General features: G+C 33.4%; 2 protein-coding genes across 3 annotated transcripts; one reads left to right on the forward strand and one right to left on the reverse strand.

The window, feature by feature from the left end:
* Window positions 1-657: 657 nt before the first annotated feature.
* LOC123902433 (protein SIEVE ELEMENT OCCLUSION B-like) lies at window positions 658-5393 on the reverse strand. The gene is made up of 7 exons (XM_045952168.1): window positions 5081-5393; window positions 4185-4253; window positions 3528-3940; window positions 3048-3136; window positions 2819-2952; window positions 2171-2653; window positions 658-1584 (listed from the first exon to the last, which is right to left on the reverse strand). Exons 1-7 carry the CDS (start codon window positions 5318-5320, stop codon window positions 979-981), a joined length of 2034 nt encoding a protein of 677 aa, XP_045808124.1. The 5' UTR covers window positions 5321-5393; the 3' UTR covers window positions 658-978.
* A 9792-nt stretch (window positions 5394-15185) lies between these two features.
* Window positions 15186-17849, forward strand: LOC123902434 (DNA-directed RNA polymerase V subunit 7-like). Of its 2 annotated transcripts, none has more exons than XM_045952169.1 (2): window positions 15186-15339; window positions 17064-17849. In XM_045952169.1, the coding sequence occupies exon 2, from the start codon at window positions 17081-17083 to the stop codon at window positions 17621-17623; it is 543 nt and encodes a 180-aa protein (XP_045808125.1). In that variant the 5' UTR covers window positions 15186-15339; window positions 17064-17080; the 3' UTR covers window positions 17624-17849. The 2 variants fall into 2 exon arrangements, with proteins under 2 accessions (XP_045808125.1, XP_045808126.1); XM_045952170.1 differs by having other exon boundaries at window positions 15187-15339; window positions 17061-17849.
* The last annotated feature ends 1239 nt before the right edge of the window (window positions 17850-19088 follow it).

Consider the following 19088-nt stretch of genomic DNA (forward strand, 5'->3'; position numbering starts at 1 on the left):
AGGCCACCCACCATTTTATATTCGCGCACTAAGCTCAATATTGCTGGGCGCGAGGGGTGTGTTAAGAGTCCCAAATCGGTTGACCTGAATATATGTTTATAAGTGAGAGTAATCCTCACCTTACAAACCAATTTCGTAGGTTTGAGTTAGGCTCAACTCTCAATTATAAGATAAAGAAGCAAAATTTATCTCTCAGACACATGCTAAACGTTCATCTGCAATAGATCTCTACTTCTTTAAACCCCTTCTCCCTTCGTTCAGTAAACCCTTGTTGCGATACCATCAATACTATTCGTCTTATCTTTGTTTTAAGTGTGCAATCGTCATCTGTTGATCGTTATTTTTGTTTATCTCTTTTATGCTATTTTTGTTTCTGCATTCATTGATGTAACCCTATTTAATTTGCTGTTTTGTTGCATTGTATCCTTTTTCGTCGAATATTATGTTGTTAACATATTATGTATGTATGTTCACAAGGTAGGCATGATATATTGTCAACTGCCATTGGAACAGCTGAACATCCTGGTTGGTCGTTGTCCATTGTCCCTGAGCTTGCTTAGAAGGGTACCTCCCCTGATCGGTTTTTTTTCTTTCTATATAAACAAAAATGATGTAGCTTATACCACTAGTAAAGAATAAGAAGAACATAACTGGTGGTGGAGTTTTAAACTTTGTCATATGCATATATAATTAATTTTATTCATTCATAAACTTCAATATCATATAGAGATTACATATTGAAGCCACTATTATTCTCACCCATTTAAAGGGCTATTACATTACATAACATCACACACTGCATTTTATTTTGACAGACACATGCTGTCAACAAAACAAAAACACAACAGAAATTGAAAAAACACAACAAAAGTAAGTTTTTTTTTTTTTGGCGTTAACCTTCTGGTTTCCAGAGAAAGGACCCCCGGTAATCCAGAGTTCGGTCTCAGTGCAATCACTTCTCTCATGCATCAACAACAATCAATCACCGTGATTATTTGGTTCATCACGGTGGCAGCACTTGTAATGAACAGAAGTAACCTCCATCACACGTCCACACATAGGATTTGGACATGATATAGTAGCTATAACATTTGAACTATAGGGTGTATCGTTAACAACTTCACATGGTTCACGATCAGATATTTCTTTAGCCTTAATCTCGTAGTGCTCTTTAAATGCAATATCAAACCCTTCTTTCTCTAACACTTTGTCTTTCCAACCCTGAAACTCAAGCAGAGTTTGATAAGCTGGTTCGCCATGACCGAGAAGTTTAATGTTCTGTCCTTTGCTTAGAATAATCCATCCTTGTGGATCACGTTTGAGACAAAACAACCTTTTCACAATATCTTGAATTTGACAATCCACACCTTCTTGATGCTTCTTGTTTTGTTTCTTTCTTTCTATACCAATCCAGAAACTAGAGACACGGTTAGGGTCATCTTTGCCCAATTGATAATTATCTATTATAACGTCTGCATGCTTGATACTGTCGTGCCTTTTGATCTTTTCCAGCTCAAGTGTGAAATATTGGATCCACTTATTGTTGGGACCTCCATAGATAAAGGTGTATCTGTCTTCTTTCACCTGAATCACATCATAAAGTGAAACATTTTCATATTTATATAGGCAGAGATAGTATAACCAATTAGTCGAAAATCAGTTATTTTGTTCCTTGAATGCGTGAGTCTTTGTTACAAATCGTTGGTTAGTTTAGACCTAGTATGTGTCTTTCATTAGTGAGTTTGGTCAATGACATTACTAACAAAAGACACATTCAAAGATGTTTTTGTAATTTCGATATATTAAGAGATCATAGGGACATCACCTCATGCAATTAGGGACCAAAATGTGTTTACTCAGTTGCTTAACAATAAAAAGTTGAAATATGGAAATTAGGATTGCCTACGGTCGGGGGATCCACATTCATGTTGTTTGGACGTCGGTTGTCGATTGATTAGGCAACCCAAAAATGCATATTTTTTTATTTTACAATTTAAAACACTGAACTTCAATTTAAACAGTCTAATCTTGATAGAACGACTACTGAAGTCCCGACCACATAAATTTGGAGAATCCCTAATTGCAGGGAATCCAAATCCGTTTTGTTTATAATTTTAATAGTCATTCAATCATATCGATCTCAAAACTATTCAAATTGTGAGCTTATTACCTGTAGTCCAGGAGTTGCTTTTTTGATGAGTTTCCAAAGCCACTCCCACTTATGAGTAAGTTCATCACCATCACTTTTCCTAAATGGGAATGCCTCTATCCCCCATTGGAAAATCAATTTCATAGCATCATTATTTGTTATGATTCCTTGAGGGTTCAACACTGGGATAATAGGGTTACCAATGTACCCTATTCTTTCTTCATCTCTTATGATCTTAAGGCCTGGTAACTCAGAGAAGTAGTCAACTACATACCATTTGATTCCACTCTTCAATGTTTTGAACTGTTCCTTGTGGATATCGTCCCAATTATTCACAATGGGGATCCACAAAATCTTGAAATCTTCTTTCTTGTAACCTTTTATTGGTTTTGAGTTTTCTTGCAATCTTTCATAGATAGATTTCAAAAGTGAGATCTCATCGTCAATGCTGTCGAGGCTTGAAATGAATAGCAACACATGTTTCTGCTTAAAAATGTCAACACCCTGCATATTACATAAATGAACAAACACACATAGTTAATGTGTGTTTCACCACTAAGTTCCAACCTAAGTGATTGGTGCGCGGTGTCTGTGAATGTTGTAAACTCTGAGACTACTGAGTTTGACTCCTACTCATGATAAAATATTAATGTATGTTTCAAGACTAACCGCTTTAATGTGGTTAGTGCCTTCATAAATCTGTGGACCTGTTCCATTACGGTGGATTAAAGCTTTCAAACGGTCGACAATATCTTTGGGGTTATCAAAGTTCTTCCTGCGGTGAAAGTAATCTTCAATGTAACCTGCAACAAATAGAATTAAGCTCTTATTATAGTATCATTTGAGTTCAAAATCTCATAGGAATAAAGAACCATGAAACAACTAAAATTTTACATACTTATTTGCTCTTCGCATTTTGTTAAATGCTCAGCCAACTTCTGAACAATATCAGAAAGCCTCCCTCTAAACTTTGATAATTTATAGTCCCTAAAAATAAACACAAGTTATATAATGTCAGATTATACTATTAAATATGAAATAATAACAATTAAGTTGAATAATAGAACAATAATACAATATATCTAAATTGCTGTCCGCAACTGCAACTGCAATATAACTGTTAGACATAGTTAGAGATTTATCATAATCATTTGAATATTGTTTAAGTTAGTTACAAGTTAGTTATGATTAGCTGATAATTTGTTATATTTTTTATATTACAATCACTATATCTAACAATAACAATTTTTCAGGTCTCCGCAACAGTATCACAACAACAGTTGGGACCACATTAGCCGTTGTTGCCTGCATTTTACTGTAATATAAAGATTCGTATATATAGTAACTGTAACCGCAATTTAAAACCATAAGAACTTACGAAACACCGACAAGGTTGCCAGTAGAAGCAACAACGGAAGCAATTGTCCAATACACAAAGACAGGAATCTCTTTCAAGGCTTCTGTCAAAGCAGGAACATCCTCGGCATCATAGCCTTCATCAGACCATGTCGCCCACTTTTTAAGGGGTAACAGCTTTTGCACAATATACGTAACCAATTCAGTTATATCAGCTGAGATCTTTCTGGTTTGAACTTGATTCAATTGTCTCAATGATTTTCCAAGTGTATCTGTTGTTGCGACACGATTAAGGTGCAAATAGTTTCCATATTCCAAAGTGAAAGCAGCTAGAGTGATAAGTGCTTTTGCATCCCATGAGTAGGATCTCAGATTTTGCAGAATCCATAGTGTTGTTTGGTGTACACAGTGTGCATCACTGCGTGTGGTTATCATCTGTTGTTGTAGGTACTATATTAGTAACACATAATCATTTGTTTAAACCTTAAACTACCATTACAATTAAATGAAGCACGGACACCAGGTGTTGACACGTGGACACTGATAATAATTTAGGAGTGTACGTGCTTCATAATAGACCTTATAATATAAATTATGTAATCATAAAGTTTTTTTTTTAAGAGGCAAAAATGAAATATATATTAACCAACCGACAAGAAATCATAAAGTTGAAACTAACCTGACAAGAAATCAGCTTCAGAGTAGGAAATTCTGGTTTGAAACTGGCTAGAGAAACTTGTGTATTATTCTGTAAAACAATTTATAAAGTTAGTAGTGCTTTTTAAAAAACTAGCACATAAAAGAGATATCAAAAGATATCAAATCAATCTTTTAATGATAGTTAACAATATTATTTTATTAAGGTGGTATATGTTAAAGAATTTAATTATTAATTACTTTGCAAAGGGTTAAAGAGTTTAATTGGTCATTGTCTGTATAAAAAAGTTTTACAACGGTATCAAATCATATGTTCCCACCACATAGATAATTGTTAAAGATATTTTAAGAACTAATATAATAAATTAAAGTGACATATAATTAGGAATGGATATCCATGGATTTTGATTGGTGGGAACTAGATTATATGCTATATATATTTTTTGACAGGTATATGCTATATAAATGTTTATATAAAAGTTATATCAATGTGTCTCAATTGGTAGAAAGATCATTAGAAGATTGAGAAGGAGAGGATCCAAATTATAGGGTATGAGGTTTGGATATGGATTCTTCACTTATTTATTTAAATGAGTAAATTTCTAACTACTAAAATTAAAAATTGGGCGGCCATTTGCCTCCAATATATATAATTCGATGCATGTAAAAAAAATACAAAAAAGTGCATGAAAATTAAATCTTATTTTACTTTATTGGATTTTATTATTTACTAATTTAAAGAAATTACTTATTAGGATCATTGAATTTTATGAGACTAAATTATTGTAGTTGACTGTTTAATTAACATATTAACATAATAGTAAACATTAGTCAATAATAATAATAATAATAATAATAATAATAATAATAATAATAATAATAATAATAATAATAATAATAAAGTGAATGTGAATAAACCTGAAGTACAACACTGGACACAAGTTCGAAAATGGTATTAGTGTCACAAAATTCATCATCATTGATATGAGTGAGATAAACTTTGTCTAAGATCTGAGAGTCCTTAAGATCAAATGGATTTGGCAAGTTAGCATTGTGATGTGAATTAGTGGCACTCTTTTGGATCAAACCATTATTAGTAGCAGTGCTACCACCCTTTTGGATCAAAGTGGCATTTCCACCTAAGTTGGAAAGAGACATGATGACTCAATCTCAATATAGTAGTAACCTCTTGAGGTTTGTGTTTAAGAGCAAATGATGGTTTGCCTTGATGGATTTGGTGTAAGTGATCAACTTATTTATAGGCTGCTGGAATGTGAGTGTTTAAATGACGTTTAACATGTCTTACAAAAAGTTTGATACTTGTCTCTTCTGAAGGAATGGAACAGTACACTGATAAAATAAAGTTTTTGTTTTTTTTAAAGTAGTTTGGTGACTAGAATTTCACTCTTAAATAAATAATTAGAGTATTCAAGATTCGAATTTTGGCTCCTACATATAAATGAGTTAAACCGACGGAATAGTTGTTAGTATTAGGCTTAAATGATCAATTCGTCCATGTAAGTACGCGAGTTTTTGGTTTTCGTCCCTATATCATTTTTTGTTTTAAAATAGTCGCTGAATGTGCAAATTCTTTTGGTTTTAGTCCCTAACGTTAAGTGTCGTTTCAAAAATGATGACATGACAAACGAGGATGATGTGTTAATGATGATGTTCAGTCGTCCACTTAGAGGGACCAAATCCAAAAAAACGAAATTAAAACCCATAAACATATTTTTTTTCTTTCTCTAAACCTAAAACTTGACTCATATTTCTCTAAATCCATAAATTTGTGTTGAAGATATTAAAACGATATTTTCTTCTTCTTTCTTCAATTTTCTTTCTTCTCCCCAACGGAAAATTTCATAAAAAATTTTAACCAACAAAAAATTGAGGTTGGTCCTGAGATAAATCAAGACAATTCAACTAAGTTTACCCATTAGCCACCAGCTATCATTTACGGTAATATGTTAAAGATATTAATTAAAAAAAAAAAAAAAAATTATACAATAGGGCACTTGAGATGAGAGACAAGACCAAAACTCAAATTAGAATAACTAAAGGAACTCAACATTTACCTTATTAAAAGCTAAGAAAATCAAGAGGGATAAACCTAACAAAGAAAAAAAATACAAAACAACCAACAACAAAAATAACAAAAGAGAGAATCCTTGTGAGAAAGAAAACTATTTCTGTTCTTACTATCGTTAGACATATGTAGCCGGTTAAATTTAAGGAATTAAAATTTTCTCTATTAATTTCTTAAATAAATAGAAGGACTTATAAAAAGATACATTAAATGTTTGGTAAGGATTGTTCAATTGGCGTATTAGCATATTAACTGGGGGCACTGTTTAGCATGACTCTAAAAATATTATTAGATGGGTTGAAATTCAAATTTTAAATTCTTTATTTCTTTACGTTTATAATGTATGAGTCTAATTACTAGATGACGTTTAGCCTAGAACCATTACATGTATTGTACTAAGATTATTAGACCAACGAAAAAAGAAAAAAATGACACATTTTATTTCTTAATTTATTTTTCTCTTTCACGATAAAGCGATCGATTAATTTATTTAAAAAATAGAGGATTTCAATCTGAATTTAAGTGATTAATAGTCAGTATAGTCATACTTTTGATTTGATATGATTTCATTATGTTTATATACTTTAACCATTTGGTGTGTTTGGTTGGAGGGAATAAAAGAGGGAAGAGAAATACAAAAACCAATGAACGAACTTCCAAATTAATTCATTGGTTTTAGTGTTTTTCTTCATTCCCTCAAACCAAACACACCCCATTCAGGTGAAAAGAGCTTGACTCTATTTAATTTATTATGTCATAAGTGCGAAGTTTTTATCGCTATTTAGTTTTGACTATAATATTTATTGGTTAATTTGTGAGACATATAAGATGAGTTATTCTTAACTGAATTTTCTCTATATATAAGAGTAAGCGATTGAACTCATGATCGCTTGTATAAAGACGACCGAAATTTCTTACCATTTGAACGATTTCATTATCGATAAAAAAACTAAACTCTAGAAATATAACGAATCAAGATTTAAAATATATCAGAGAGAAATATTCATATTTAGTGTCCGAGGATCTATCGAATTGGATTATATTTAAAGCATACAAGAGAATACTATAGCCTACATATGAACAAAACAAAAAGAATATTTATTCATACAAAAAAAGGAGAAGCCAGCAAGCATATCGTAAACTCGAGCAAAACGAGTAACTTTATTGTAGCATAAAGAATCCTAAAGAGACAAAGATTAAAGAAGAATACTATAAATAAATATCAATTAGCATCTGATGCATTTTGTCTCTAAGCGTGGAACACGCTGCAATGATGTGGTTTTCATAACATACCCCTTTGGATTATGTTCATTAATTGGGAGATCGATTGAAAGAACTGGGATTATTTTGTAACTTCACCTAACCCAATAATTTCCATCTTTTTTACTGTGTATGAAGCGAATAATGCTACAGCTTTTGGCAGCTTTTGGGAATGAGTAAAGAGATAGAGCGATACTATTATTATTATTATCAAAAAGAAAAAGATAGTGATAGATAAATTCATTTTGGTATTATTTAGTAGAAGAATAAAACAGAACAATAATCAAATTGGTGTACGGATTGAATACGAGGCAAAATTATGTCTTTAGTCTCGAACACATTTTAGGAAGACTTTTGATATTAAGAAGTTGGTGGTCGAATTTTTCGTCGAACAATCAACTCTGTACTATTGTTAGATTATGAGGGGGCAAACGCGAATCATCCACATTGAGTTTAGAGCAACTATACAAGTGAATTGAATACCTCATTTTTACCCAAAACCTTAAAATATTAGGTTTATGAGTTCTCTTAATTATAAAATCATCAACTTCTAATTTTTTAAACAATGTGAAACTTAATTCACTTGACATTTGTCACAACATGAATATGAAGTTCAAGCATTAAATTTATAGTTTTCTTTCTTTGTTCGCCCTCAATCATAAATCTACTTCTAATATAAAAAAATTAATTACTACCAAATTTAACAATTTAGCCTTATGGGTTTTAATAATATATTAAATTTTCGTTGTAATTTTACTATATTGAAAATATATATATGTTCTGGTAAAAACAAAGGGGGTTGTATTATTGATTAAATGGTATGATTATACTTGGTTCAATCCCAACAACCCTGGGAGTTTTATAAGTCAGATGAAGATGATCCTGTTCTGGTGAAGAACATAGGGGGTTTGTATTATTGAAGATTGATAATTGATACAAGTATGATCAGAGAAAAAATTAATTGACTTTACAAGAATTAAAGAGTTGTCTCTTTACAAGAATGAAAGTATGGTGGTTTTTCAGAATGAGAGAGCCCCCTATTCTCTTGAAGAAGATCCTATTTATAGGCAAAACATCACCCTCTTGTTGCTTGTGGAGGAATTCATGGGTAGTGGGTGGTTTCTTCTCCTTCTTCTCCAAGCTTCTTTTCCTTCTTCTCCAAGCTATGGTAGATCATGGAGGTGGTGGTAATCTTTACGTGTCATCATCATGGTGAGAAACATAAGATATTTTGGTGTGAACCTCATGGACTATAATTGATTGGGCTTTTTTGTATTGGGCCTTAACAAATCACACCCTGGTCCATGGCCCAGTACACAGCCCCCCAAGCACGAGGCTTCAGGAAGGCGAAGTGCTTTTGATTGAAATCACTTGGCAATTATTATGCCTCGATGTTGTTCTATGTCGCCTATTTGTTACTGACTCATATTCTTTGTTTGCTTGTCGCCTTGTCCTTCCTTTTGTTGTTGATATTTCTTAGGTAATTTGTTCGCCCTTCTATGACTTTTGAATATCTTGATGTACGCCATTTGTGGCTTTGAATATTGTTGTCATTGTTTCTTGGCGACTTTGAGCAAGTTGGCAAGTCGCCCTTCCTCTTTTTTCGTTGTATTTGCATTTTCAAGCTAGCGTTGTCACCAATCTCGCCTCTTCATCTTTTGCGATTCGTCCCTCCTTGTCTTCTTGAAATTAAATTGAAACTTTGAGGCTAGTAACTTTGTTGGTTTGTACTTCTGCTTCTTCTACTCAACATGAGTTTCTTATTTTCTTTGACACTCTATATTTGAGGATTGTAAGTATTCTGGCGTAATCTGTCTCGCCACTTCTTTGTTGTAGTTGATTTTCGTACTGCCAGGCTTGCACACCTTATTTTGTAACTTCTTGGCGATTTAAAAAGAATTGGCGCTGCTCGGAGTCGCCCTTCCACTGTACTTTGTGTCTGGTGTTGAAAATAATCTCGCCTTTGAAAATTTTTAATTTTGCACCTGCAATGTCTTTAGCTCTTTAAATATAATTATATATCCTTTATGAATAACTTTATACCTGTTGCCTTTTTGGCGATTGTAACTAATATGGCGATATGTCGCCTTGTTTCGCTGCATGACGACTGTTTCTGCTAGCGTGACGAACGATTTGGTTGTGTCCTCCTTGCCTTTAGCATTTTATGATTTGACGTTATAATGAATCGCCTTGTTTTGACTGTGTGTAAGCTTTTTCTGTTGGTGGTGTTGATAATCTTGCCTTTCTTCGCTGTATATTTTCTTTTTCTGACGCCCCCTACTCGTAAGGTTTACAGGTAACGCCAAGGCCTTTCAACCTTGTTTTTTCTTTTTCTGACGCCCCCTACTCGTAAGGTTTACAGGTAACGCCAAGACTTTTCAACCTTGTTTTTTTTTTCTTTTTCTGACGCCCCCTACTCGTAAGGTTTACAGGTAACGCCAAGGCCTTTCAACCTTGTTTTTTCTTTTTCTGACGCCCCCTACTCGTAAGGTTTACAGGTAACGCCAAGGCCTTTCAACCTTGTTTTTTCTTTTTCTGACGCCCCCTACTCGTAAGGTTTACAGGTAACGCCAAGGCCTTTCAACCTTGTTTTTTCTTTTTCTGACGCCCCCTACTCGTAAGGTTTACAGGTAACGCCAAGGCCTTTCAACCTTATATTTTCTTCAGAGCTTTCATATGAGTTGATCTTGAATAATTTTTTGTTCAGAGCCCGCAGCTTAATCATGATTACTGCAAATAAGCTTTGATACATTAGAGGTTCAACGATAATAATAATAATATATGAAAAATAAAACAAACGAAAATGATACCGCCATGGGCGGTTTGTCGCGGCGCTCCTCGCCTAGCAAGAAAAACAATTATGTTTTGGCGTGGCGAGACTGAGTTCCATTGCGGTAGTCATCGCGGAATATGCTTCAACCTGAAATATTAGTTGGCGGCTTCTATTCTATCTCGCCGAGTGATAATTATTGAATTTTCATGTTAATTTTCCACATTTGTTCGTTGTCCTGCACTATGATTAACATCAATGAATCAAAATAGAAATCATAGATGAATAAACTAAATTTCCTAATCAAGATTTCAAAAGAATAAATTTCAAAGAAGGTGACATTATAGCAAGTGCTTCAAGTATCTGCACTAAAAACAAGTCGGTTAATAATAAGTCTCATATACTCCATTAGTTTTGCATGTATGATTAATTTTAATTAATCGATAAACGAAACAGATAAAAATGTGATACGTAGAGAAAGCATATTCATGTTAGTTATAAGTAAAAAGCAAAATACTTTGTAAGAAGAATACTGATTTAGTTCTTAACCGAAAAAATGTAGAAACATATGAAAATTTTTATACTTTCTCTGTTGGTTATATTTGTCTTGGTCATTTTAATTTAAAGTGTTGACTTACTTATCAGAGTTGAAGTTCTTTCATGTTTGAAATGTTTACATGAGGTCTTAAGAAAGTTAGTTCACACAATCACACAAAATATTTTATCGTGTGCTAGAATAATTTATAGCAGGATTAAAGATATCACATATCAAATAAGCACAAACAGTTTTGAACCAAACAGGACAGCGATTCTTGAATTTAGATCTTGTGAAGTGGCACACCAAAAGAAAAACAAGTCTCATTCTAGTGATTATTAACCTTGAAATACATAAGTACCGATGTTCTTTTCTTTTACTCATTGATGAGATTATTATTATTATTATTATTATTATTATTATTATTATTATTATTATTATTATTATTATTATTATTATTATTATTATTATTATTATTATTATTATTATTATAGATGGCGATAGAATGTGATTCATGAACTATAAATTAACCATGTTAATAAAACCGATAACGTATATATGCACAAATAATATATTATCACAATAGAGAGAGCGAGAACTATATGATTAAATGGTAAGTTAGAGGAAAAGAACGTTAACACCTAGATCGGGAGTCGCCTAGCAAGAAAAACAATTATGTTTTGGCGCGGCGAGACTGAGTTCCATTGCGGTGGTCATCGCGGAACATGCTTCAATTGGAATGTTAATCGGCGGTTTTTATCTCGCCGAGTGGTACCAATGTTTAGTTGCTTGAGTTTTATGATCACCTCTCTTAGCAAGAGGACCTAATAAGCATTTTGATGAGCATCCTACTTCTGCTTCACTATTCTGAGTTGTCAAGCAAGCATTTCGTAATTTTAGCTTCCTTAACCTCTTCCTCCGCTTCACTTCCCTCGTAAACCAATTCGTAATATTGCCTGCTGACTAATAGACACAAGACCTTCCAAACTGTATGTGCCGGGGCTTTAATCAAAGCTCTGTCGTTACTGAGTACACTTAAATTGACGGCGGGATTGGCTTTCACATCTTCTTGCATTGTGACCTTCTCTGTCAGTGCTTCAATGTTTGACTCGACCACTACCGCAACAAAGTTTGACGGCGGTGCCGGACAAGGCTGCAGCAGCCACGATCCCCGGCGATGTTGGACAGCAGGTGATGAATATGCTTGGACTCATGATTTTGACAGTGATGGCATCCATGTTTGAAAAAATGATGGGCGAAGGTGGAACACCGACGACAATTGGGCATGACAGCGAATGTAGATCCATGCCATTGATTAAGCAAAATTAGTCATGGAGAATCAAATTGAAACAGAGGCAATGTATGAATGAACTAAGTTGAACTAGAAACAAACATTACAGCAAGCCAAATATATTAACTCTCCTCTATTTATTTTTGTTTTAAAACATCCCAATCAGTATCACTATAACAGGCATAGAACTAGCCTTTATTAAGATGGAAGCTATAACATCAGCACAGCAGGTATCTCTAACACTGTCTTTTCATTGGCCTCCATAGAACTAATATAAGATTCTATATTATATATAAAGCAATTTTTTAACAATTATGACATTAATAACTAAACTTTTTAATCATATTGTTACTTTCATGAGAATGATTAATATTTAGTAACCACAATGAGAACAACTTGGCAAAAATAAGAACATCATGGCAATAAGCATCAGAATTCAGTAATACTATGTTACTCATGCAACAAGATTGATAATATTGATGGGAAATTGAATACATATAACCGCAATCATACACTACAACGATTAATTTAATACCATAAACAAAGTAAAGCTATTAACAAATTGGCACTAAACGCCTCGCCGTGATGCAAGGTAGAACATTAAGCCAAATTATTCCGCAAAGAAACAATTGGGCTAGTAAATCAAATATGAATTAAAGGATCTTATGGAGCATTCAAAACAAATAAATCGGTGATATTAATTTCTTTCTGCTTATTAATTTCACGTGGAATCAACTCATTTTATTACTTCAAATTACTCAAGGATGAAGATAGAACTTTTAATCGGTGATAGTAAATTGAAGCCAAATAAATCCAAACATTTGTCAGAATAGTATAGTTTTAAGACATTGCAAACAAAAATAAAGGATTGAAAGCACCTGGGCGGAATTGGTTCGCATCACCTCTTGTCAACTGACTGTTTCTCTCTGCGTCAGTTGACTACTTCATAACCGCTCCATAGGGTCGCAATGGTCAAGACTGTTTCTCTCTGCGTCGCTAACACCGTTTTCTTTGGTTTTTTCTTCTCTGTTGTGTATTTCCATGTTCTCCAGCCATGTGGAGATGTTTGATTTTTATCTAGTTTGTTGTGGTAGGCTGGGATCAAATGTTTTTACCGCGGCCCCACGGTGGGCGCCAAAATGTTCTGGTAAAAACAAAAGGGGTTGTATTATTGATTAAATGGTATGATTATACTTGGTTCAATCCCAACAACCCTGGGAGTTTTATAAGTCAGATGAAGATGATCCTGTTCTGGTGAAGAACATAGGGGGTTTGTATTATTGAAGATTGATAATTGATACAAGTATGATCAGAGAATAAATTGATTGACTTTACAAGAATTAAAGAGTTGTCTCTTTACAAGAATGAAAGTATGGTGGTTTTTCAGAATGAGAGAGCCCCCTATTCTCTTGAAGAAGATCCTATTTATAGGCAAAACATCTCCCTCTTGTTGTTTGATAACCGCCTTGCTTGTGGAGGAATTCATGGGTAGTGGGTGGTTTCTTCTCCTTCTTCTCCAAGCTTCTTTTCCTTCTTTTCCAAGCTATGGTAGATCATGGAGGTGGTGGTAATCTTTACGTGTCATCATCATGGTGAGAAACATAAGATATTTTGGTGTGAACCTCATGGACTATAATTGATTGGGCTTTTTTGTATTGAGCCTTAACAAATCACACCCTGGTCCATGGCCCAGTACAATATATATAAAAAAATACAAGATGAGAATAATTGAACGAAATACGAGATCAATATAAGAACCAAAGATTTGCTTTTATATACCCTATTTTTTTTATACAAAACAATACACTCTCCATCCCAAAAATATAAGATAAAATTGGTCAAAAAAAGTTGATGTATTTGATTAAAAATTTGGACTAAATACATCCACTTTGTTTGACCAATTTTCCCTTATATTTTTGGACAGAGAGAGTATTATTTATACAAAACAATACTGCATCCGTCCCAAAATATACCAGAAAATTGATCAAAGAAAGTTGATATATCTGGCTAAAAATTTGGACTTAAACTTGATTCAGCCCCTGCCACCATCTTTCTTGCACAAGATGTTGGTGGTTAATAATGTTTTGTAGAGCATATGATATATGTTTTTAATTAAATGGTAAATTTTGTTAAATATGTATCTAATTTAAGATTATCTTATATTACACAATTTCCTTTGAAAAAACTAGCGAAGTATCGTCATATCTAGGCATGATAATGGGGTGGGATGGATTTTGGCCTACCCAAACAGGGTTCGGGTATTCCATAGAATTCATGTTTTCTTATTCCGTTCTATCTCTATATGAACTTGAGTTGCATTTTGTTTTTTGTGTTTTTTTTATAAAAAAATAGTTAAAATTGAAAAACTATTTTGTTTCAACCATATTTATACAAAGAGATCGTTGCGCCTTTCGTGCGGGTCGGAACTTAGCCGACAAGAAATTTTGCTACCTTATAAATAGAGAAAACAAATTGTTTAATACTCAACTTAAAAATATGAATGTAATCTAGAGTTTGTACAAGGATTTCAAATTTAAGAGTGATAAAATGTAATTCATTATAAGCGAGACGAGTTCAGAGACGGATTCAGGATGAATATCAATATCCACATTATCTGTCCCACCATCGTCTTTTAAAATTCTGAAAAACCCAAACCCAAAAACAGTTGACTCGAGTTTTCTCCGTCAAAATTGTGGCGAAACGGACGTGTACTCGCATGTATGAATTTTATTGCCATACTTGATCATACCAACAATTGTATGAGTTTTATTAAATTAATTAGGGTTTTTAAAAATTGATATTTTACATTATAAAAAAAATTGATATTTTAATTCATAAATTTTAAGCAAATTTTGTCCATACGCATGAGCCATAAATCAAACTTCTAACCACATGTTTAAGGGGACAAAAACTCTTATCACTTGAACCAATTCATCGTTGGTTCACGAAATAATTTTAACCCATTCATATTTTTTATTTTTAATATATTACAAGAACTTGAGGATTTTCAACAAATGAAAACAGATGAAAAATGTAGAGACTAAAATTGCTCTAGAGGACAACAAATGTAATTAGGTGTAAAAAGAAAATAAAAATAAAACAAAAAAGTAGTTATTGGAGTAGGGGCTTAGGCCCAAATAAAAGTAAAGTAAGAAACCCTAACAACAATACTCTTCTCTCCTGCCGCGTTCCTCTCTCTTCGCAGCCGTGATCTCCCTCGCCGATCTTCACTCCGGTAGTTTTCTGATTCCTCTCAACAATTTTTCCTATTTTTCTGTTTTCTATCATCACATTTTTTCATGTTTTCTCTGTTTCATATGCTTAACGATACTTTCCCCCTTTAGGGTTCTATCACTCGTACACATCAAATCAATTTTACTTGTTTTGTTTCTCTTAGTAATATATCAATGTGCATGTCAAGTGTCTGTTTGTGTAAAAACCTAATTAAGCATTTTTTTTCTTTCTAATTTCTTTTACCTACAATGAAAATGGGGTTTGGGTTTGTGGGTAAAATCGGTTGCTGGAGAAAAAACACTGTAATCTGTAGGTTTTTTCCCCCTCAAATTTGCATATGATTTTTCAACTACATTGTGCACAATTTATGTTCATGATTTGGCTACAACTACTGAATATGGTCATCATTTTTAAGTGCATGTTTGGATTGACGGTGAGAGATTGTCAAAATCACGGCGAGCCACTGTGATTTTATCAAAAGCTACACATTGGAGCTAAAATAAATAAACCGCTCATCCAACAATACACTCATAGAATGTTTATGAAAATAAGCTAAAAATGCATGCCATAAGCTGTTTCCATAAACTCTCTCAGACAGTTTCACAAGTGCTTATGCCACTAGATAAGCATAAACAATCCATTCCAAATTGTCCCTTTGTTTATTGGCTAATGCTTATATTGCAGCTGTACTACTATATACTTATATGTTAATTGATCTGAGAACTACATTTTCTGAAGTTTGTCGAACTTGGTTTTGGACTTGAGCATACAACTTGTATGATAGTTTTATAATCAATGTAGTCAGGTTCTCGAACCGGATCTTAGGTTCTTAATATCCTACGATCCCGTGAAGGCCAAACGAGCTTAGAACCCATGTAGGTTCCTTTTTTGACATGTCTGTAGTCAGGTCCTCGCACCGGGTCATAGGTTCTTACGATCCTAGAGGGTTTTTGACCCTAGCTCTAGACGGCGCCGTCGCCATTGAACCTTGCCGGCGGTTAGTGTATGTTTGTTCTCACTCATTTTTCATTTTCGTTCACTCCTCTCTCACTTTCAACCATCTCTTTCACTCAAACCTCCGTCCTCACCGAAACCTTCTGAACTCATCTCTTTCACTCTCAATTTCCAACCCTCTGTTTTCATTTTGTTTTTTTTAAACCCTACTGTTGCTTCTTCTAACCCCCTGTTATGAACTTATGAATGTTTGGAATGATCTCTGTGAAATATTAATTAATTAATTAAGTTTATTTTGTTCATGTATTATATTTTTTTTGTGTTTATGAGAGTATATGTATATATGTGAAGTTACAAGTTTACCCTTGAGTAGGATCTTACGATTCTCAACCAGCCTACCGATCCTACGTAGGATCTCGAACCTGACTACATTGTTTATAATTATATGATTCAGAGTCTGTATTAGGAAAGTTTTTTATATGCTCTCATTTTATGTAGTAAGTAGGAACAAGTGTATCTTTATTTGAAAGCAGTGAACTTGAAAAGTTATGTATATCTGTGTTTGGATAATTTATACATTCATAACCCCATGATCTCCCAGTAAAACATTGATTGTGGCGACATCAGTTTCCTAGAAAAAAATAACTTATGCTATTCACTAGTTTAATTATTAGCATCTACTGTAAACTTTGAATTGAAAGAATTTACGTGCCTTTGTAATTAAGTATATACCCTGACACTGTAATATCATTTTATATGCCATGGAAGAAGTTATTGCAGACAGCACAATGTTTCTCAAAGTGCAGCTTCCTTGGAATGTCATCATTGCTGCAGAGAACCTGAAGCCAGGAAGTCTCATGCTTCAACGGGCAATCCTCATCCGCCTTCTAAGCGACTTTGCAGTAAAAAAGGCAACGAAGGATATGGGATACTTCCTTGCAGTGACTACGCTGGATAAAATAGGAGAGGGGAAAGTCAGACAGCATACTGGGGATGTACTCTTCCCTGTTATTTTTAATGCTGTTACCTTTAAGGTTTTCAAGGGCGAGGTGTTAGAGGGTGTTGTCCACAAGGTGCTGAAGCATGGGGTTTTCCTGCGAATTGGTCCAATTGAGAATGCCTATCTCTCAAGTAGCAAGATGCCAGGATATGTGTATGTTCTAGGTGAAAACCCATACTTCATGAGTCAGAAAAATCACAAGATTGCAAAGGATGTGGTAGTTCGAGTTGTAGTGATTGGTACAAAGTGGATGGAGGCAGAGAGGGAGTTTCAGGCATTGGTCGGCTTGGAAGGAGATTATCTAGGACCAATTTCATCCCCTGATATGTAGCTATGTTTTCTTGTAGCAAAACATTGTAGTCTTAGGTTTCTTAATGAAAGCAATTTGCTGTTGGGTTTCATTGTTTTGCTTTCTTGGTCTCTAAATCATGGAACCCATTAATCAACTTAAATGCAGTGGGGTTTAGTCTGTAAATAAAAGATTTGTTATGTAGTATATGCCTATTGTTCTGTAATGTGATCACTCTTTATCATTTGACTATACACTGTTTACTTAATTTTCTCGCTTTCGATAATGAATGACCTTTTAGCGACCCCATTATCAGCTACTAGACTGATATGTTTATTAAAATACTCCTTTTTATAGTTCTGCAGTTGAATAGCAGGGAAACAAAAGTGTAATACTAACTTGGTTGTAGGCTTTCATTACCAATATATATGCTTCTGAAGTGTCGGCTTTCATTACCATTGACACAGCTGAAAACCTTTGGTGAGCCTTGCTCAAACATAAACCTTTGTTACCTTTTCTGCATTTTATTGCGGGACGGTTGGTTGTCAAACTAGGGGCTTGTTTGGCCTAGCTTTTTTTTAGAGCTTATGCAATATAAATTAGATTTTATGCTATTTTATAAGTTCATATTAGTGAAAATTGTAATTTTATAAGTTATTTTATCATAAACTACCTTGACAAACTTATAATAATATATAAAAATTACATAAGTTTGCATAAACTCTAAAAAAAGTTGGGCCAAACGAGCCGTAGGTTGCATCAAGCAGAAGTGCATTGCTAATTGCCAATAGGGACAAACTAAATAATTGTCTTATTAGGCGTTAGCCCTCTAAAAAATTAGCTTTGACTTTAATGTGAATGTGTATTTTTCATTATTTGATTAATAACTCTTATCATATGTTGTTGGTTTAATGGTAAAAATAACTTGTGCATGATGCAAAACTTATTTCACTTGTGCATTATAAAATTAACATTAAAACTTCCGTTAGTTTTGTCACATGTGTCAGACGGTTTTGCATATGTGGAGAGACACATTGACAATTGGATATATGGAATGTGTACAGTTCAAACGATGTTAGTAGAAAAACTGACGTAAATGATAGAGACTAAATTAAAATCTAAAATAAATGTAAGGACCAAATGTATAGTTAAGTTTTTTTATTTTTTTATTTTTATAGAAAACTAGCAAAAATTTGTTCAAAGACATTAGCAAATATCACCATGATGTGTTCCATATAATATGTTACTACTGCCTTAAAACAAAGACAAGACAATAGTCATTCTCTTTCGAAGTATATGAAAATTTAAGATTTTGGACTCATGAATTTGGATGCTTATGATCTATTGATATATTGAAGTGTATATTTAACTTTTAATTTAATAAATTAATGATCATTTTTTATGAATTAAAAAGTTAGTTGTCAATTATTGTATTTTATAGGTCATTTTATAGAAAAAACACAATTTGATTGTTCTTTTTAAGCATCATATTAATTTTTATATTTTT

The sequence above is a fragment of the Trifolium pratense genome, linkage group LG1, assembly GCF_020283565.1.
Source record: "Trifolium pratense cultivar HEN17-A07 linkage group LG1, ARS_RC_1.1, whole genome shotgun sequence".
NCBI lineage: Eukaryota > Viridiplantae > Streptophyta > Magnoliopsida > Fabales > Fabaceae > Trifolium > Trifolium pratense.